The sequence below is a fragment of the Pseudomyrmex gracilis genome, unplaced genomic scaffold, assembly GCF_002006095.1.
Source record: "Pseudomyrmex gracilis isolate BER0280 unplaced genomic scaffold, ASM200609v1 scaffold_84, whole genome shotgun sequence".
Lineage (NCBI taxonomy): Eukaryota > Metazoa > Arthropoda > Insecta > Hymenoptera > Formicidae > Pseudomyrmex > Pseudomyrmex gracilis.
The window spans coordinates 133,164-155,909 of NW_018020668.1; the positions used below are offsets into that span (position 1 = coordinate 133,164).

Consider the following 22,746-nt stretch of genomic DNA (forward strand, 5'->3'; position numbering starts at 1 on the left):
GCGGCACAAATACATCGCTAATGCTTTCACGTTCCCTAGCTTGTGTTGGCTTACAAGCGCAATCACGCGCAGTGATCTTCGGGGATTGAACGGCCACTTCGCGTCTCTCGCATTTGCGCGAGAACGCAAAGGGCAATGGAGGAGAACTGTGGAAGTTTTATAACACGGCGTCGTAGCTCCTTCGAGAAGTCGTAAACCGTACCGAAGACCGTATTACTGTAATACGATCTTAAGATCTCGTGCTGATTACATTTATCACTTGCGGAAACGCGCGCGCGCGCGCACATGGATGTTACCACCTCGGAGTCTCGTAAGGTTGTACTCCGATAATTGCCTTTTGATTCTCGCGCTTAGAAGCGCCTTGAAATTATTTTAGACGAGTGGCGATAACGACGGAGCTAATTTTGCAGCGCGATCGAACGTCAAGACACAGAATCTGTCCTTCGTCAATCTTATTTAAACGTGCAATTAAATTTTTTGAACATCGCATGTTTTCCGGATAGAAAAGTAATTGAATGTAAAAAAAAAGAAAAAAAAAAAATTCGCGCTTAAAGCAGCGAGTCACGTTTTGTTCGTTATATGTTATTAAAGCATTCTTGAAATTTCTGCGCGTGAAATATTTGAAATTGTGATGTTATTGGCGTTTCGCCAAAAATTAATTTGTCAGAAATACTCTCTCTCTCTCTCTCTCTCTCTCTCTTCTCTCTCTTCGTAAAAGAGGAGAAAAAAAAATAATAGGCGAATGAGCATCGAAGAGAGCTCCCGACACTCGCTCGCGCACACACTCACGTGCACGTGGCACATAAATCATCGACGCGCGATACAAATCACCTGTTTACGCGCGTGACGCAATCGTTTCTGAACACGCGCGCTAAAATCCAGCTTATCCTGTTATTTCAGTTATGCTCGGGGAAAAATATCGACACCTGCCTATAACTAAAATACTGTTACCAAAGTTTCAGGTATATATCGATCCTAGAGAAACACCACTATCAATATCACTCTCTGAAAAAGTTTTTCGTTATCGCGCGTAAAACAATATTACAAGTTTAATGCCGCCAATATGGGTTTTTTGTGTCGACGAAAATATAACTGTCAGACTGAAGGCTATCACACATTGATACTTTTAACTTTACAAAACGTGAGGTCGCACACTTATCTGTCAATATAAGTATCTGTCAATAAAAGAAAAAAAAAAAAAAACCATACAAGACAAATATCCGCATCGTCCGCGCGCGCTCGACTCTTTCTTTCTCTCGACGCCGCGCAAGCGGTGTCGTCCACAAGGGTTGCTCGAGGGTTGACGAAGTGTACGTACCAGTATTCCGAGTACCACATCGATACTCCGATAGCATCGAGAGCAAAGCGTGCCTACTTACCGGGCCGAAGAGAAGCGGCACGGCTCGTAAATCAACACCACGAGCGGGCAATTAAAGTGGCACGGAAACGAGAGGGAAAGAGCAAAACGGGGGCGAGAGAGCAGCGCGAGCGCTTTCGAATCGCTCGACAATTTTACATTACTCATGCATGTAACGTTGTTACGTTCGACACAATTGGACCGACTCACGCAACATTAAAATGACGTTTAACAGCCGACAATGAGAGAAGGAAAGAGAAGGGTCTTCCGACCGCTCATTATTTTACCACGTAACGACCGCGGGGCTGGCGATTTTTCGCTCACGTGTTTGAATCACCATCGTGATCTTCTCTCGCTCTCTCTTGAGTATTTTTTCTCTCTTGTGTGTGTGTGTGTGTGTTTTTTTTTTTCTCTACATTAGCATCAATAAACCAGCGTGGCACGATGCGTTCCTGAACAAATGTCAGGCAAATGTCGCGTGCGGATAAGCGACGATAAGCGGGTTACAAAAGTGCGGCTTACATGTCGGCATAACATAAACTCGCGTTCATAATGTATTCCGCGGTAATCAATTATTACTGTTGTTATTAAAATATATGTAATATTGCTGCAAATTAGAGAGCCAATCGGATTTGTTCGATCGATAACCCACTTACTAATCAATGTCTAATCATTACAACTGCTATTCCACTAAATATTCGCGCGAATATTAATGTTCTAAATTTATTGTAAAATTTATGCGACGAAAATTATTCGATATATGTTTAATTCATAATTAAAATTATTTACATTTCCTATAGGGAAACGTGTTTGCGTATCTGACGATACGTAGCGAAATAAAGACAATCGTTTAAAAATACGACTTTTGCCGTCACAAATATCTGATATATATTTCAATATAGTTTATCGATTATTTACGTGTGTATTTTGATCGAGTTTAAAACAGAAAAAAAAATCTTTTTACAGTCTCTGCGTGTAGCAACGAACTCGAGCAAAAAGATGATTCAAACGGGTCGCGATCGATAATTTTGCGTTTTATTTTTAACGCGCCGTCAATGCGCCGCGCGCGTTTGACGCGTTTCATTATTTTGATGCGATATGTTTATTTTTGCCCGTCGCGTTAGCCACCGATTTGTATTCATGTCTGTTTCGCGAATTTGTTGGAATATCGAATGCTCACTCGATGTGGCGCGTTCGCGTATAATTACGTCGAGTTCGCTAACGGCGGCGGTGGCGGCGAAGAGGAAACATTGGTAACGCACGCAACTCCGCATTGTTTAAATAATTTTATATTACAAGTACACGTTATATTCGCCATGTGCAACAATAGACACACGCATAGACACACGGGCACACATTTCCCGATGCAATGCGGAATATTCCGCACGGCGGACACCTGCGTCCCGTGTATACCTTGTTATTTAATCCTAAATGCGTTTCACGTTGTATCGTTGCAAGTTAAATGCTGTTTAATCGTTTGCCTCGAAATTTAGCAAAACCAACACGATAAATTTAAAGTCTTATTGAGATAAAATATATATAAGCGCGGGATATATGCATGGGGCGTTCAGCCAGCGCGAGCTGATTTAAAGAGACACGTGAAACAAAAAAAGAAACTTTTAGAAGAGAACGGAAAATACAAGCGCGTGGTCTTTTTATCCGAAGTTTGATGTATCGCAAAATCGATAGATTTTTTTTAGAATAGAAATCTAACCGTAGAAATTTTACTACACCGATGGCGAATAATATCTGATAAAAAAAAAAAAAAAGAGCTTTAGCAACACAACTGCGAGGATGCGCGTTTAGAATAGCGCTCGCCAAATTCGTAAACGCGCAATTCAAAATCCGCGCAACTTTGTCTATCTTTGTGCTAAAAAGCGTTTTTTTGTTTTTGCGTACAGCAATTTGACCTCATTCTAGACATTTCTTTGCTCGGTGACGTAAAAACAATTAACAGCACGCATGTTTTTGTATTTTATTTCTTTTACGTTATCGACACACAGTTCAGATTTATTAATTAATAAATCCATCAGTTTCTCATTTTCGGGAATATCTCGACAAATAAATTGATTGACAAGAAGTGTGGCAGGAAAAATCGGCAAATCTCTCTCGTCAAGGAACGTCGCTCCCAAATTTGCACCAATAAAATCGACCTGTCGACTGTTTTTTTAAATTTTTTTTTTTTTTATTGCGCTCTTTTTTTATCATGAGCAAGTCAATTTTAACGTTTCGATATTGTAAAAAAAAAAAAATCACTAAACTGAATTTTTTAAGAATCTGAAAATAAATCTGCGGACGAACGAATCGATTGATCTTTCATCCGCGGATTTTCGGATGTAATAATCGCAGTCGACTATATAGTCATAAAGCCGGAGTTCGCGTCGACGAGAGATGCGTCGCGAAGTTTGCGGCAGAGAAACGCAGGGAGGAGAACGCGTGCGGCGTGCCCCCTCGCAAATAATAGCGCAGCCGCGGTTGTTTAGCGGACATGGTGCGGCGTAATTGCCTGATCGAAATGATTTCGCGCGGTCCTGACAAAATTCCATATGCCGTTACGACGGTAATTCGGTAATCCCCCGCCCCCCCGTTATTACCGTGCCTGATACCGAACAAGCTTCACCACGCCAGTACCACATCCCTCTTTCTCCTCTCTGTCTGTCTCTCTTCCTGTCTCTCTCTCTCTCGCCAGGATTGTACTGGTAATTTTATGTCGGACGAGCGTGTTTGCCGTTGAGTTACATCCAGCTTGACTGATTTACGGGCTCTCGGTCATTAAAGCACGTCGCGCTTGGAATATGCATCTTAATCATGCTCTAGCGTAAAATTCAGGTAATTAACGTCCGGTGTTTCTTTTTTTTTCTCACAACGCAATACAAAATAATAAAATAATAATTGCTGACGACAATGGCGTTATTTTATTACGGCGCTCTGTGTGAGATCCGTCGGTTTAAAATTGAAGAAAATCACTTCGTAACGATAAATACGCGATAAACGCGCGGACGCTCAGTCGAGATCTTTTCGAGAAAATTTTAATTAGCAGAAATTTCTCTTTCGCGCGAATTTCAGAGGCCGAAATCACATCGCGCTTTCGTTAGATCTGAGCAATAAAATCACTTACGGCGGTTACATCGAACACGTTCTGCGCGATTCGATCTGCTTCTCGAATACATTCTCGCCGCATTCGCACGAGCGGCTTCAAAGAGCATTCATTTCTCCTTTGTGCGAGTGCCCCGCGCTTTCTTCCTTTATTTCGGCGAGAAGATCGCCTCCGGGTTTTATCTTCGGAAGAATATTCATTCTCTTCTCTTGCGCTCTCCGCTTCCCTCCTCCTTCTTTCTTCTACCTCGCCTTTTTTTTCCTCCTCCGTCTCTGCCAAAAGATTGCGCGGATTTTATCCGCCAAAGGCATATTCATTTCCGCTCTCTGTATCGAGAGACTCTCTCTCGCGTTCTTCATCTTTCGGCTTCTCGTCGCCGCGCGTCTTTGATAAAAGATTGCGCGAATTTGCGTTTGATCCGCGAATCACACTGGCGCAGAAGCGAATGCCGACTATTCGAAACAGATAAAAGGAGAAAATTATTCTTTGCTTTCAATATATAAATAACAATAAAATACATTTAAAATACACCTTTTTTTTTTTTATTTTTATTGTCCGACAATATTTCAACAAATTTACTTTTCTCACGCGCGCGCGCGCGCGCTATTCTCTAATTATAATCTATAATTTTAATTATTTCTCTTGATAGACGTAGCGGGATTACACTTCCGCAGCTGCGGCTTAAGTGTCGTTAGTTTCCGCATAGAGATTCACGTCCGGATTATTACATCGGGCGTATGCGCGTCGTGCGAAGGGAACTGCGAGCAGCGAGAGATTAGGTTCGTTTTACTTGCGGATTTATCCGTTCGATTACGTGCAAGAGAGTGAAACCGCGCACGTTATCTGGCTCGGCATCGAAATGGCGTACGTCTGCGCGATTATCGAGGAGACGAATATGAGAAGCAGGAAGATAGCAAAGGGAGAGATGCGATAGCGTACGTACACGTGCGCACGTACACGCGAAAAATGTCGTAAAATTCTTCCCTTTCCCCAGATTTTGCAATATTTTATTAGGAATTAAAACGCGTATCAGACTCTAAAAAACCGAACTCCCCTGCTTCCTTGACGGATATGTGCGCGAAATCCCCTCGCTGATTTCCCTTTTTCGAGACGAAATTTCTTTTTCCCTCAAAAACGACTCCGATTTCGTCATCACGCCGGGGTTTTAGACGCGCGGACCGAAAGTCTGAAAAACGATATGAGATATATATTTTCGGATTTTCTGATCTCTCGTTCCACATAACACAACGAGCGCGCGCGTTTTTGAGGATCGCCCCCGCGCGTCGCCCCGCGACGAAATTTTTCCCATCCCATCCACTCGGTCGCATTACCCGGGCGACTTATCGAGTTACAAAGACGTATATCGTCGGGAAGCGATTGGATTTTCCCGACCGCGCCGTCTAGCACCCCACACGAGAAGGAGAAGCCCTCCCGGGAGAACGAGAATCGGTTTTATATATATATACGCGCGCGCGTCTGTACCGGGTGTCCGCGACCTCGAAGTCGAGCAGAAACATTAAATGCGTTCATTAATTTTAAAAAATACAAGAAAAAAGAAAATACCGAAACTTTTCTTCATAAAAAAAAAAAAAAAAAAAAAAAAAACAGTGATTGCATCGATTGCGCGTATTGTTTCAAGGATCCGGTTGTCTCGCACCTCGCCTCTTTGAAACGAAACAATAACGCCAATATTTGTCACAGTTGTTGTATTTTGTCTTGCTTTTTTTTTTTTTTGTGAGATACTTCTTTCTGTTTTACCAGAATCACCGGGGGCGAAAAGTCCCGGAGACACCCAATGTGCAAACCCGGTCGGCGTACACGTAGATCTAGTGTCCCCGCGAGTCTTGGTACGTGATAATTTAGAGTAGAATCGGCGCGGCGCTCGATCTTTATGCATCGGCAACGGTTGCCAAGTGTCCCGCCCAGTCCCTCCGAGTGGAAATACCTATTTGGAGAAGAGCACCACACACCGGCTGTCTCCGGCGAACGAATCGCCGATAAAGATTGCCGCGCCATTGGCAGCGCCTATGCGAACGGCGGCCGCCAAGCTGCGGGCGGTGTAAAAGAAAGGAAGTGAAGGAAAAGAGGATGGCGGACGCGCAATGAACGCGCGCGGAGCCAGAAGGGCGACTTTCCAGATTGTTAGTTAGTTTAGCTTCGGTGAAGCGAAGTAGAACACACACAATGTGTGTGTGTGTATTCTTTTATTCATATCCAACAAATTCTCAACTTTGTCTGAGCCTTTCCTATGTTTTCGTCGTCAATCTTTCAAATTGAGACACACAATTCGCGCAACTGAATTATTCCGCCGAAAGTGCCGAATTAATGACGGTTCGCCGGTAATTGCTTGATTATTTGATCCGGACCTGATCCAAACCGGCGTTATCGCGATTTTGATAAATAGTAACAACAATGCGCGGAGATCACCGGCGACCGAACGAAATCGTATCGTTGCCGGTTCGTTGGCGACTCATCGTGCAGTCACCGATAATTATGATTGAACGCTAATTAATCGAGATACTCCGCGCTGCGCATAATTATCAAATTAAATGGCTCGAGATATAATAATTCCATCGGTGTCGATAATTCCGATACATTCGATAAGATAAATTCGATATTTTGCGTGATTATTTTGCGTGATCGTCGGCCGCGCTTACACACATACACACACATATGTGTCTTGTTAACGTGCCGGTGTACGCTGGAATAAGAATCTTGAACAAATCGGGCGTTAAAAAAATTAAAAAAAAAAAAAAAAAAACGATCAGTTTCACCTACACCCCCCTGTATATCGGGAAGAGATGTTATTGGCCGAGTCACTGTTAGTGACAAAATTATTGTGCGATAATATCGAGTGTGGCGGGACAGCTTCGCGCCGGTGCAGTCTGAGCCGTGGGAAAAGAGAAAGAGGCTTTTAACCCGGTTAATCCGACGGAGAAAGACATTCGAACGATGTCAAAAGGTTGGTTGCTTCGGGAACCAGTTAATCTTTTTCCGCAGTCCGTGGGGACGGACGGACGGGCGGATACGTGACTCTCGCTATACGGGACGGGGTAAACTTTTATTAAAAATCTAATTGGATCGGAAAACCGGCCCTACGGACGGCTACTCCGCCTCCGTAGTGCGGTCCGTATAAAGTGTAGTATATGAAGGCAAATGTGTGTATACGCTCGTTACCGCGAGCCGCGCCGCGTAAACTCTGTGTAAACCAATTTGGAAAAGTATAAGTGCACGAAAATAAAACGTCCGAAGATTCCGCCGCGAGAGAGTAGGAACTTAAAGAGTCTAGAAGAAATTTTATGAAAAAAAAAAAAAAAGTCTAGAGTAGAAATTTACGAAAGCAAATGTATACTTTCTGTAATTCAGAGTCCGGCTAAAAAGTCTGAAAAAAGAAAAAAAGAGGAAACTGCGATTCCGATAAACTTTGATAACGAAATAACAAAACATCTAAAACGTCCAGAGTAACTTCCGACGTAGCCGCACGAAGAGTTAATATTTGGTAAAAATTTAATCATGATTTACGATTCTTGCTCATTTTTTTTTCTCAGTCGTTTTATCTCAGTTTTTCTCGGACATAAATCGTTTCGTGACGCAAAAAATGCGCTTTCTCGCGAGGAAAGATCCTCTCATCTTATTCACAAAGAATCTAAGATCCCGCGGGGCACTCACTCCGAGGACGCCATGGAGAATCCACACGCCCTCTCCTCGAAGAGAACCTGAGAAGAACGCAACGTTCGTAAATCCGTTGCGGCTCCTTAACTCCGTCGGTCGACACTTTTTGGCGACTATATATACACGCGTATATATACATACTATATATATATATATATACATATATATTCTCCTCGTTTTGTCTTACGTTGCCGCATCTCGTTAATCTCGAACGCGATCTCGAACATCTCTCGGTCTTCTCCTTCCGTCGGGGTTGCGGAATATTCGACACGAATATCCGTCAATGTTCCTCGAAATTAAAATTCACACAGTGAATTGGTTGAACTCTCTCAGTTCAGTCACGTTACCAACCTGGTGGAAATGTATTCGGAAAAACCTGTGGTCGCTGGTTAGAAACTGGCCAGTTTCTACTGGAGCGGTCTCCTGGTCGGCGAATGTTTTTTCACACATTGTAAATGAGAACTGTCCGTCACACACCGAATTTCACGCGATCGCAAATCGCGTTTCTCTTTCGTTTTTCGAAAAAAAAAAAAAAAAGCAACGAAACCGATTTTCGCCGTTTTAAAGAAAATAACTGAATACAAATAAATACCTGGTATAAATAAATGAATCACGTTTCGATAGGAAATGATTTGAGAGCATGGGACTGCTTATCGAGAGCCCTGTAATAAATTATATAACACAGGCAAATCTCATAAATATCGAAACAAATACATTTCCTGGATATTACATGATATTTTGTTCGGTTTGTCGGAAATGTCACTCTTGCGTAACACGGTTCAATCGATATAAATTGGCAGGTAACTGTCGCGCGAAATTCACGTGAATTGGCGTAAAACAAACGCGAATAAATATCGTAAATATTTGTTGTTAACAACACGACCGACGTCACCGCGCCCGTTTTTAATTGTTTCGCAGCATAAAACTAGCGAAAAGGTGGACCAATATTGTTTGTCATGGAAATGTTTTTTTCTTCAACGTGTTAAACGATTGGTTAATCTGGCGTGCAGTGTTTTCGTTTAAAAAAAAAAGAACAAAAAAACTAAATAAATAAAAGGTTATTCGATTGGTACACGTAATTCCGAAATTACGATATGTAAATAAACACACACACGTGATGTAGGTTATTTTTGCTTTTAATAGAACACTCATACTGCAATTAAAACAAACTTGAAGTAGCAAAAAATTGCCGTAATATACACATAAAAATACAAATGTGTAAAAATACAAATAAAAGTTGCAAAAATAAATACATTTATTCTTTTATCATTTTTATTATATAAATAAAAACTGTGAAGAGATACGCCTCGATACATGTACAGCTTTAACTTATTTAATACTTAAATATAATAAATACGGAATTTAGCAAAATGTTTGTGAAATGAATTTAACTAGTTTTTCCATTTATATTATTTTGGTGCTGCAATATCGGTATGTATTGAAGACGTTTCCGTGTCACGAGTGCACAAAATATATGCGCATATTCGAAAATTAACGCGAGCTTACATCAAACGGGGGATCACTGCGCGCTGTTATCACAATATTGTAATCGCGGATTTGAAACGTTGTTTGCGTCAGCTGCAAGCACAACATATCCGGCGTTGGTCTTTTCTATTTTTGGCCTTCCAATTAGCTCGATGCATCGCCCCGTCAGTGATACACGCGCGAAATTCCGCGAGTATTTCACGAGAGTGTACACAGGTATAGTGCGATTTGCGAACAATATCGATAGGCAAATGAATGGTCGCCGAATATCTGAACAAAAATAATCTGTTAACCCTGTTGTAAAGAAAAAACAAAAAAAAAAAAAACGATTTCACGTTATTTTTACTCACAATCGAGAAGAAACGAAATAACGGAATATAAAATTATTTTCTAAGAGAAATAACTGTATACACGAAGAAAGAGAATACTTTTTTCTTTTTTTTTATTCCCGTTTTATTCTCAAAAACGCGATCTAATAATCTAATTCGCAAAGTATTTTTCGGATAATTATAATTCGCGAAAATCGCGCGAACAGAGAGTGAGGTAACAATTAAATTTAAATTCGCCAAATTTTGTCATTAAAACGTTAATGCTAAAAAGCTTTGAAACACCTCGTACATGTTGCATGCAAAAAAAAAAAAAAAAAAAAGAAAATTGATGAACGTGTTTAATTCTCGCTCGATAAATTTAACGATGCCGTTTGTTTAAAGAATAGAAATTGAGCTCTATCGCGGATGACTTGCTCGTCATTTGTTTTCCATTTTCGCACTATTGAATAATTTTTATTTTCGCAATTATCGCTGCGCCGTTGTTTAGAACAACAGGAAATTTAAATCGCGCGTGTTCGCTCGAAATAAATTCCGTCGCGTAAATTTTGAAATCACTTCAAAATCAATTTCTTTTTTTTTCACACCGTTGTGAAAAATTTCTTTCTCTTCCGCTTACGCTCAATAAATTCTTTTGCTTGAAAGCGTTAAGACAGAAAAATTACGAACAAAATGAAATATGCAGCATAGTTTTCTATTTTTTTTTTTATTTGTTAGAGTGGATAATACAGTGCCGCGAATTAAACTCGTCGCATCACGGGGAACGTTATTTCCGACGGAAATCAGGAATCGATCATTCGGTCGGCCAGTTTTTCCCATTTTCGCTAACAGCTGTTTGGTTCGCGCACTCTGATTGCGAGAATGAACGATGCCATTCGCCGGCCGCGATGGCATTGTAATAATGCCGTCGTGTACACGCCGAAAAGTAATTTCGTAATACGATCCGTCGGAACCGATACTGCGCGCGCCGAAATTGTTATCGGCCGGAAATACATCTGACGTTTGGCGCCGTTACGACTGTTATTTAATGCGCCGCGCGGAATTCTGCCTCAACTGGCCGCGCGACCTGCGAGTAATAAATATAATTAACGCGCGTGTTCGCTAGAGGGTATAGAGGCCCGCTCGTATAACCTACTATTTTTGAAAGAAGAAAAGAGAGAGAGAGAGAAAGAGAGAGAACCTAGCGCCTAGCGTGTTACAATTATTAATTCGTCACACTCCGGTTATTAACCACGTGATTTTGCGCGACTTGCGCAAAATATCACACCGAGACATTGCACAAATCATAAACAACCGGAGGCAGAACTGAGAAAAATGGTTTAGAATCAAAGGTGCTTGATACACTTTCACGTTAAAAATATCATCAACATTGTCAATATATTTGGACGCTAATAAGCAATACAGTGTCAACCCACACGTCGCTATTTTGAATAAATTAAGATTAAAAAAAAAAAGGTGTTTGTATATATATTTCTTTTAAGATGTTTGTGTATTTTTATATAAAAACATTTAAGGATTTAAAAACACGATTGAAAGAGTTTCTTTGATAGCTAAAGCAGCACGCTACATAAATGTCTCAATATTTCATTTTTTGTGGATTGACACCGTATTGCTTATTAGCGTTCATTTGTAACATTATCAAGTTAAATATTTGAAACGATAAAAAACGATAGAAATCTTTAATTTAGTTAAAAAAAAAAAAAAAACTGTTTCGGTCGAATTCGGATCAATAATCGAATTTCGCGAAAAACAAAAAGAAAAGCCTCGTGTTTGTACGAGCGCGTTGTTTGACGCATTGCGTTCGCGTCACAATACAAAAGTCATTTTCCTCCCAACACGTAGTTTATACTTAATATATTTGCGAGAGAATAAATCTCTTTACTCTCGAAAGAGGGGAAAGTGGATGCGACGCGAACAAGATTGGTCGCGCTGGTAAAGCATAATGCATTGCCGAGAAGTAAGTTGTAACACGCGCGCCGTCAGCCTCGCGCGCGCGCGCGCGCGCAAAGTATGAAAATGCGAGACTTATGAGACTTTGCAGTGTTCCGAAGTTTCTATTACGTCAATTCGGAGTTGCAGGAAAAACTATTTTCAGCGCGGTGGAAACTTCGCCCGTCCCCCGTAACAACGACGAGAGTTGCGCGTCCGATGCAAAGTGACGAATTTGTCACACGCGGTCTACAGCCGACACCGATAAAAGTTAACACACTTTTGCTCGGCGTAAAAGTGTAACGCTCGTATTCATGATCGAAATTTGTAGCCTCGAGAGCCAAAGTACACACACGTATAGAGAACTACACTTGAAACTAAAAGTCGATCTCGTCGGATAACAACGTTGCAAAATTAAGAAGTCTCGCTCGCTCGCTCTCCTCCGTCACGCGCGCACTGCTAAACATTTACGATATTTATTTAAAAATTGATATAAAAAGTCTTGAGCGCGGTTTCTCTCTTTTTTTTTTTTTTTTTTGCAATATATTCGAACATTCGACGCCGATCGAACCGAAGTCGATTCCGAAATATAATTTAAGTCAGTTTTAAATGACTTTTCTGGTACACACACACACACACACACGTGCACGGAACTGCATGCGAGCGTGACGATGGCGAACAAGCGAGCGCTAGAGAATTGAGGGTCTCTTCTCCGTGTGATAACGTTACAAGTCGGAAAGTAAGTTCGCGGCAACGCGTCGCAGACGAGGACGACGATCCGGGAAAGATATCGTGGGAATTATGATCCCCCGGAGATACGGAGTCGGCCTCTGGATACGACGGGAGAGATGCGACGGGGCGGGAGAGATGCGGCGAGAACTTCGCGACATCTCCAGGACTTTCCTGATTAAATAATTCGCTCGGTTTCCGATAACCGGGTCTCCGGTACCGGATCCGCCCCCCCCTCGGTAGATCCGTCGCGAAAAACTGCTTCCGAGCAATTACGGCCGGAAGCAGTACATATCTGACCATCGCGCGCATCATCCCTCCTATTCTCGAATTATGACTGCAAAGTCTCACAGAGTGTTTTTTTTTCCGAAACTCGCCGCACGTTTTTTCCTTCAAATAAAATTGTTTTCCAACTTTGGTGCGCGATTCGGTGTAATTTTTATTTATTGATTTATTTTTTTTTGATATCGCAACCCCAAGTGATCGATACCATTACTTCTCACAATTAGCCGCGAAGAAGATGCGCCGTGTACATTTCCTTGAATCATATCTTCTATTTTCTTCTAATCAGGTCGAAGATAACGCCGTCGTTTTCCGCCATTTATCGACCATTACGGCCGTGTTCCGATTGTAATGGCTCCTCGAGATCGCCGTAATTTGATCCCCGTTTTAAGATAAGGACCGTATTAACTGCGCGAGATGTGGCGTAAGTCTTCTTCCATCCCTTCTCTCATCTTCCGCGCCGTAAGCACGCGATCAGGACAGAGGTATATGACGCGGCCGCATTCGACCGCGTCGTTTCGACGCTATTAACATTCCGATCACTCCGCGCAATGCCGCTAATTACCACACTTTCCTCTCTATCTACGTATATCACGCGCATAGAGTCATCACGAAGCGATTTCTTCGATCAATCGATTTAAACTTTCGTCACACAAGACTCGTGCAAACATCAAAGTACAAAAAAAAACCTCTATCCTCGTTATTATATTTTAACGTATGAATTTTTTTAGATTTTTCAAATTGTTTCTACAAAAAAATTTTGAAGAAACTTGCTCGCAAATAATTGAAGTTGTCGACGCGACGTGCAGACGCGCGGGTCGTGTAAACGCATCTGCTGCTGCTGCAAAATCACGAAAAGCGTGACACACAAAAAAAACAAAAAAAAAAAAAAAGAAAACCGCGGTTAACGTCACGCGTTCAATATTGATGCGTCGCGCCGACCGCGCTCGCGGATTGTAATTTGTAAATACAAAAAGAAGCGCGGGCGCGTCGGGCGAAAATGCTCCCTCGGGGGCGGGAGGGCGCAACCAGAAAATGTGCGCGCGTTTTATGCGATGTTAAATTTCGCGCGACGCTCCCCACGCGCTATTCGTTCCCATCCCACGTCTTCTTTTGACCCCGGGAAAAAGAGCATTCTTTCGCTCGTTAACTCGATGCGTGGCGGAGAAAAAAATTCGTTCGCGCTGCGACTTTCGGAGGATCGAAACACAGTTGCGCGCGAGCTGCGTTGCTCGAGGGATGCGGAAAGGAAATTCGAGAAATAAATATTCTTCTCTTTCCTCTCACGTTCTTCTATTCTTCTTTCAACGCGCCACGCGGTATCACCTGCGAATGCGTCCCGGACGGTGCGTCGCGGACAACCGCTGACAGATGCGGCCCTGAACGGAAGGGATGTCGGGCGCGTCCAAAATTGATGGTTAATTCAAAACCACCGTGGGGACAGCAACCCGAATTTGACCGAGGCAAATAACGGGGAACGTGAGCGAGGGTCGCGGGCGGACAGAAGGGTCAGGAGCGCTCTGCGGCGGAATGCAACGGGAGGAAAAGCGGGAGGGAAGGAGGTAGGAGATACGCGTGGAGGGTGTAGACGAGGCGCGGCGGTGCATCAGGTTGATTCGCGGGCTGCAGCTGTAAACACGAATAATGGAGAGTACCGATCGGTAAATTGTATGCCGGGCTACGCCGAGGGTGGTTGTGCACAATTTCGTTTTCCCTTCCTCCCCCCCCCCCGCTACTATTCTCTCTCCGCGCTACCGCTCCCTTGTTCCGCGCATATCGTTCTTCTGTTCTTGTCTCTTTATTCTTCTTGTATCCCGCGAACTTTTTTTTGTTTTGCGCGCGCGCTCCCCATCCGTCCCATCGGCAATCGCGGCGCATCTCGCGGCGATTACGCACGCGTGTTTACTCGACCGGACGCAATACGCACTTCGCCAAACACGCGCCTACGGGATGTCCCGAAACCGTCAATCTCAATTGCAACGAGCAATCCGTTTCCATCGATCAATCCGCAGTGTTTTCGACCGCACGCCGCGCGGTACCGTCGAGAGACTTCGTGAATTAAACGCGGATGAAAATGGATCTTCGCTTTCGATGAAAAATTCAATGCTCTTTCGCAGAGCACTTGCTTAGCATATATTTTTATATTGAAAAAAAAAAAAAAAAAATGATAAAAAAAATAAAAATGATAAAAAGTGATTTTTTTTCTATCTTAAAAAAATAATGAAAAAGTAAGAGAGAGAGAGAGAGAGAAAGATTAAGGTATGTCACGCAAATTTCAGACTCTCTATCTTCTTCTGCTTTCAGTTACCGCGAGAACGCCTTGAGGGTTTCGAGGGCTTACCGTGATCGACTTGCCACCCCGTTGGAGACGGCGGTATGGTGGACGGAATACATCGCCCGTGGCAATGGCAACCCTTACTTGCACAGCGATCGCGCGGCTCTGTCCTGGTACCAGCGTTATCTCATCGACGTCGGGCTCGTTTTGATTATCTTCTTCGCGGCGCTCATCTACATCCTCTTCCGGTTGATCAAGCTGCTGCTGTCGTTGCTCCGCGCCGTCAAAGGAACGATGCTGGGGGGTGATGCGTCTGCAAAGAAGTGGAAGAAGGTGAACTGATGGCAGACGCGTCGTGTCAAGAAAATGATTACGAGCGAAGAGAAAACGGGGGTTTTTTTTTTTTTTTTTTTCGAAAGTGTCGACGGTGAAATTACGACGAAGTCAATTTCGACGGAAGAGAATGTAATCGACGGGCGGAAATAAATCGACCATCGCGGAAAAATCATTTGTCATAAAACTTGTCAGAGAAGAGAAAGAGAGAGAGAAAGAGACTCTTGCTCTCGTTTGTTATTAAAATCTCTCGTTCGTATATCTTTCACGCGGCTGCTCAGATTATCGACGTGCGATATTTACAGGCGAAGTTACACGGTAACAAACGTGTCGGCTGGTTAGAGAGTTTTAATTATTATCGGCGATTATTTTTTATCCGGAAGAACTGTGTGTGTGTGTGTGTGCGAGCGAGTCTTAAAAACTGAAGTGAAGCATATAAAGTCAATTCTTCAGATATTTCTGCAATATTTTACGATATCCAAGTATAACCGTTAACTAAAACTCGTTCGAACAACGCGCAGATGGTGTAAAACTTATAGTTTGCCAGGTTTTTTTTTTTTACCACGTCCCGTTTTATATATGGGAGGACGGCGAAACTATTCTTCATTTTCTGCCGAGTTGCGTCGCTTAAAGCATTTGTTCCTTCGTTCCGGCTGCAGTCCAAGTTAAAGAGAGTTCATTACTTTTATTTCGCGCGCATGTTACCATTCGCGTAGACGCACACACTAGAGAAATAAAAAAAAAACGCTGAAATTAATATAACACAGTTTAGAAAATGACATTCTCACGTTTTTTTTAAACATCATATTTTTTTTATAATAGATTTGTTAGTAATATTTGATAAGAAGTTGTATCTCTCATACGTCCTTTGTATCTTTGCTATCTCTCTGGAAGATAAGTTTGTTGTTGTTTTAATCATTTTTTCAAGTCTTGTTTAGACAACAAAAGATTCTAAATATTTATAAGTTATAATCGAAATGATAATGGTAATTTGTACTTGAACAGAAAGTTAATTTGTTTTTGAACAGAAAGAGTCCTAGTGATTACTTATAATTTATTTTATACGCGAGAATTAAAAATTCTTTGGCTCTTCTTCTTTTTGTCTGAGAAGAAGTCACAGGAAGAATTGAACGAAAGAAGAAATAAAAAGATAAAACAGGATAGAAAGCGGAAGAAGTGTAACAGAGAGAAAAGAAAGAGAGAGAAAGAGAGAGAGAGAAAGAGAGACACAGTAAAAGACAAAGTGCGGTGCAAGACCGTAAAAGGAATAGGATGAACAACAGGAAGAGCGAGGCAAAGAGGGATGGAAATGCCGCGAGAGAGAGAGAGAGAGACGCGCGGTAGAGAGACGTACGAGAGTGAGGCAGCTTTGCGGGCATTAAGGAGTATTTCCCAGGTGGCTGTGTCTCCCACTGCGTCAACCGGCTTCCGCCCCCGGTTGTAGCACGGCAAGCAAGAACCACGACGGAGACCGTCGAGTTTACGGCGGTGGCGTCATCGTTTGCTGCAACCCTCGTCGTATCACCTGGCTGCAGGAGCGACGACACCTGAGGCGCCGGTTCCGACAACACTTTTCTACAAAGAAGCCAAAAAAAGTCCGTGATTTTTTGTTTTTGGTTTTTCAGAGAAACTGTGAATTTTGTTGTTGTAAATAGTGCATAACATTGAGATAAAAAATTTATTAGTAATAAATGTTTACATGTATGTATATATTTCCTGCCACAACATAAGTTGAAATATTCTGATAATAATTTCTGATTTCCGCGAAATATTTAATATCACATAAAACGTTTAATCAAAATTTTGTGTGCGCGTGAGAAAATTAAAAAATTTTCTATTTAGTTGAAATTGCCGTGTAAATGTTTTATATATATATTTTTTTTTATTAAAAAAAACTTTTTATTTTATATTTATGTTTCTAGTTAAGTTAAGGAATTTTCTCTTTAGAAAGTTTGTGGTCGTTCCGTATAACCATGCGAGGAACAGTACAATGGCAGAGTCGCTTCTCCGGTGGCATAGCTTCGACGCGACAAAGACGGATCGCGTGAGACATCGCGCCAGATTAAACGCGATTCTCCTCGGTATACACTGCGCGGATCGTCACGCTCTACCGCCTCCGTTTCTCCGTTTTCCTTCCCATAAAAGTCTCTCTCTCTCTCTCTCTCTCTCTCTCTCTCTCTCTCTCTCTCTCTCTCTCTTTCTCTTTCTCTCAATCTCTCTTCCTTCTCTTTATCTACAAAAGCAACGTTCTCGTAAAGATACGGTAGACGGTAAACACCGGTTTTCGATGTTGTTGGTTCGCGCGCGACAACAAATGCGCAATAGAGTTCGTAATAACGAATATTTAGACTAAGTTTGGAGATTTAGACTCAAAAAATATCTTTCAAACGCCTTGTTTTTGTAACGAGTATTTTTCTTTACGAAATTACAATTAAAGGTCATATAACAGCCTCACACAGGTCCCATGTCACCTTTATGTCGGTCTTCATTAACACCATCAAGGAAAAAAACTACGGCTGAAGATGTGAATTTAATTCGCGCGTAAATCGCGGATGTAAATTGCGCGAGCAATGTTGTGTACTTTTTTTGTTTTGCAAAAAACTCGAACAATACATCATTGCATCTCCGACCACACGTAATTGTTCTTCTCTCGACTGTTACATTTTCGCGTGAACCCCTTGATTTTTCCTCGACAGCTGGAAATTTTTTCCCAACGGTACTCCGTTTTAATCCGCAGAAGTGCATTCTCGTTTTTAGAGCGTGAACACACAATCAGTTAGCGAATTATTGTATAGCGAGGCATAATCTTAAGAAAAATTGTTTAGAATGATAAAAGAGAGAACTCTTTTAATCATGTTAGACTACAAGTAAAAAAAAAAAATATTTAAAAACAAATATAAAAGTATTTAAATTCTGTCTCAAACAACTTGAATTCTCTTGCAATTGTGTGTTCTGGAAAAAAAACATAAAAACGGTATAATTTGCACGCGAAGAGGCTAAAAAGGATGTACTTCAATTAATAAAACAAAAAATTATAATTTCTGATAAACTTTTTAGTATTAGAACGTCGTTGTTCTTCTCGAACAAAACGCGTCGACATCTCAGATTATAACAGCGAGTTGCGTTCGTTGTTCCAACGCGACTGACAGGTTCGTTGAAAAGTCGGAGACGTCAATTGTAACGAGCGAGAGAAAAAAATAATGAAAATCGTGAATTCGCGCCTCTGTGCGATTACGCGTAGCTTTTATTTCGCTCCGCGGCAAGCGTAGACTTTTGCACGTGACACGTTCGAAAACCCCTTAAAACGCACGCGATATTTTAATCGGATCACACAGAGCGGTTTGCCATAGAAAGCCATGCACAGCTCGCGCTACGTGCTACGATTGCCGCAGCGGCTGCATCGGGGCACGACCGAATGACGGTTTTAGAGATATATAAAAAGAACAGTTCGCGGTCTAATTTGTTCTTTGTTTCCGATTCTGATTATTCCGACAACGTTTGCACTAAGATAAAGCAAGAATGAAATTAAATAGAATTTGTTACTTTTAGAACGTTATTGCGTCAGAAAGAAAGAAAGAAAGAGAGAGAGAGAGAAAATTTTCAATTCCTATTGTTGTTTTTGAAATATAATTATATTCTATTGGAAAAGCTTTAAATATTCTATAGCAAATTTAAACGCGTTCTATAAAAAATACATCGAGTTTAAAAGTTTATATTAAGAAGAACTTCATTATATTACAGAAAACAGTTACACGCCGAACAAACTTTTGAAAAACATTTTTATCAAAATAAAAAAAAAGAAAACATTACGTGTTTTTTCAAAAAGATGTTCGATGTAAAACCATGTAAACGATAGCTTTTTTGGAAAACAGAAAAATATAGCATGAAAGAGAATAGGTGCACGTGTATTTTTATGTTTCGCGACTGTGTTTATCAAATATCATGTTGTAACGAATACGGGGAGGAGTTGTTATTCGCGCGCAAAAATTGTACAGATAAAAACTAGCGCGCGCGCGCGCGAGAGAGAGATAACTCTCAATTTTCCTTATTCATTCGTACACTTTGACGTGCTGACTGTGTTCGCGACTGCTTAAAACGCTCTTAAGAGATGCTCGACGCTTGAGTGAAATCGCGATGAATACCGTCTACTGCCAGGACGCTTCAGGATGCGATTGTGGACCGGCTGGCGTGCAACCGGATAATTTCTGGATGAACGGAAAGAAGGAAGGAACGACGAAACGTCAACTCTTTTCTTAACTTTCGCTCTCGTATCAACTAAGAAAAATATTCAAAAGTAAGTTGCAGCAATTGTGCAACAAGAAATATTTCTTTTATTTATATACAATTATTTTATTTATATTTTTATATTAAAAACAACGATAGAACGAAGTGACGTTTAATGCAAATGAGGAATATGTTTATGCTCTCTGTCAAACGGAGAATCATAAAAATCAAAGATGTAACTCTCGGACTGTTCGGTCGCTTAAAACATCGATATGCTCTACTTAGGACAGCAATACTGATCGGGAAAAAAAAACGTCATTACCTTTCGAAAATTTGAAACGACAAGTCATCGGAACAAAAAGAGCGCGACGAATCCGATTGATCCGCGCACAGTTTTGCAGGACACGCTTTAGCCGTTTTTTTTCTTTTTTTTTTTTTTTTTTTTTGAACAGCGGGCAAAGTGGCCTCGCGTTTCGCATCGCGTCATTTCTCGCTCGCTTTAACTTGGTTGATTGAATCATGAGCGCGGTTCGGTCCTTTTACCCGCATTCCCTGCGGGCTCGGCAGCGAGTTGACGATGAGCGAGATTAAGTTTAGCTGTCTGATGAACTTTGATCCGCCAGCATTCCACTCTTTCCCTCCCGCTCGCGAGAGAACCTCACAGGGAGGCACACTTTTGTGTAGGGTTTATACGCGTTGTGTTTTATTACATTAAACAGCGCATCTCTCTCGTTCGCCGTGCAATATTTGACTTTGCATAGTGCGGGAAACTACTTTGTGCTTAGATATGTTAATTTGAAATTAATTACGAGAAATACATGAGAAACAAACATTTGTGTTCGAATTCAAATACGGACGCAACGCAATTTTGCAAATTTAATTCCCAGAGCAAAACATTAATATCGCGCGTTTAATTTTAGCTCACGGTTAACCGCGTAAGAAAGTCAAAAATGGCTGAGCAGCCTTTCCCACACACATATTCGCGCGATTCTATTGCGCGAATGACTGTGAGAAAGACTGAATTATACGCGCGCAAAGCGGAATAACGGTGTATAGGCGCGGTTATTGCGCGCGAAACGGAGATAAAACGCTTCTCAAAGCTCACTCGAGATGACTGGTCTATTGGGCGACTTGCCATCGTATACGTCACGTGCATAGAATAGCGACGCCCGGGGCGAATACAAATTTAATTAACTTAATTAAATTCCAAGCGTACAAACAGTCATAGAGTGACGCATGCGGCGCAGACAGAGAGCGAGCTATTATCGCTAAGAATCGTCTTTAGTGTGCGTTCTGTTTACACCTTTACCCCGACCGGAACATACTTACCTTACGTATAAAACCCTCCCGAAACGAAGATTTTTGCTCCTTTGGTTTTCCAACGTCAATTGTGTCTCTCGCTTTGCGCTTTTCATTGCGCGAACTCGAAATGACACAGCGCCCGTCGCGAAATTCCCGTCGTCGTCGTCGTCGTCGTCGTCGCAAAATTATTTACGGAACTCCGTAATTCGTGTTGCGCACTCTTTACAATTGCGAAGTTCAAGTCTCCGAATAACTCGTTTAAAACTTATTTTTAGAAGTATACGCGCGCACGCGCGCTCATCGAGAAAGGTTGAGATAAATTTGTTCGCACGAGATTTCTCATTGCGGCGTCTCCGCGAAAAACGCGAGATAAACTTCTTCTCTCTTCCCGAGAAAACCCCAACAATTATTCACTAAATTATTATTATTACACGCAAACAAAACTGTGTAAAGAATTTTGATGAAACGTTATTCTTGCTCGCGACAAGCTAATGAACAAGTTGTTGAATTAAGGATTTTAATGTATCGCGAACTTTTGATCAGAACTGATCCGAATCGTTTCCAAGAAATTTTCTGTAGAAACAGTGTCGTCTGTTAGATTTTTGTCGAAAAAAAAAAAAGCAAGCGACATTAAACAGTGTATTACGTTTATACGTAAGGAACGTGAGTATCGGATAAGGAGGAGTATCGGATATCTCTGAGATATATTCCGAGGTTGTTATCGAGAAGAGCGGAATCTTTGACTCGATTCGCCTAAGGTCCAATTTTCTTAATGACAGGGAGAGACACAAGAGACACGTACAAACGTGCACACACATTCGTGTGCGCGCGCGCGCGTGTACACACACACACACACATACCGTCACTATCATCCTCTTGTCTATGAAAATGTAAATCCCTATCCCGAGGGGGCAACAGGTGCTCGATATACCAGTCGCACAATCCGGGCTTTGTATTCCTTGCGTCATCCGTTCTCATGGGCTATGGCCTTCTCGTGTTGCCTTTTCACATCGCCTTATGCGCTTTATAACACGTACACGTTATACATTAACATTTTTTTCTTTTTTTTTTTGGTTGTGTTGTTTGTCATTTTGCGCGACTTCTCCGTTCCGGATGTTTCTTCGCACTCGTGAGATTGCTCACAAAAAAAAGAAAATGAAAATAATAATAACAACGCGCGTTGTTGTCGTTGGTTTTGTGAAAAAACTGACGTGTGCAACATTTTGATTAAAAAAAAAAAAATTTGCGATAAAAAAACTGCTCGTTATCCCGGTCAATATGTGTGTCTTTTATTATTGCGCAAATTCTAAAAAATATATGATAAAAATAAACTCGCGGAGTCTCGCACAAAACCGCGCAGTTTGTGAAAAAAATGAGAGAATTTTAAGCTCTTTTAATCTACTACAACAATAAAAACAAAATACACAAATAAATTATAAACGCAGTTTACTCTTTTATATCTCTCTTTGTGAATTTCGTAGCACCGGACATAATTACTTCCTATAGTATGGGAAGAAAAAACGAAGATTTACTTTTAACTGCAAGCGCTAACATTGAAGCTTTACTGCGAGTAACTTAATGCATAAAAAGTAGCGAGAGAGAGAAAGAGAAAGAGAGAGAGAGAGAGAGAGAGAGAGAGAGAGAGAGAGAGAGAGAGAGAGAAGAAGAGCTCCTTTTTGTTTACTTTTGCAATCGGCTCGTCGGAGAGAGTATATTTATATAAAACTTGGAAAAG

At 41.5% G+C, this 22,746-nt stretch overlaps 1 protein-coding gene across 1 annotated transcript in view; it reads left to right on the forward strand.

Moving 5' to 3' along the window:
• Nucleotides 1-16,230, forward strand: part of LOC109855231 (UDP-glucuronosyltransferase 2B20-like) — a 35,144-nt gene extending 18,914 nt beyond the window's left edge. Inside the window, exon 3 of the mRNA XM_020429241.1 lies at nucleotides 15,182-16,230. Within this exon, the coding sequence (XP_020284830.1) occupies nucleotides 15,182-15,494 (313 nt within the window). The 3' untranslated portion in view covers nucleotides 15,495-16,230. The remainder of the gene's footprint in view (nucleotides 1-15,181) is intronic.
• Nucleotides 16,231-22,746: the final 6,516 nt, after the last annotated feature.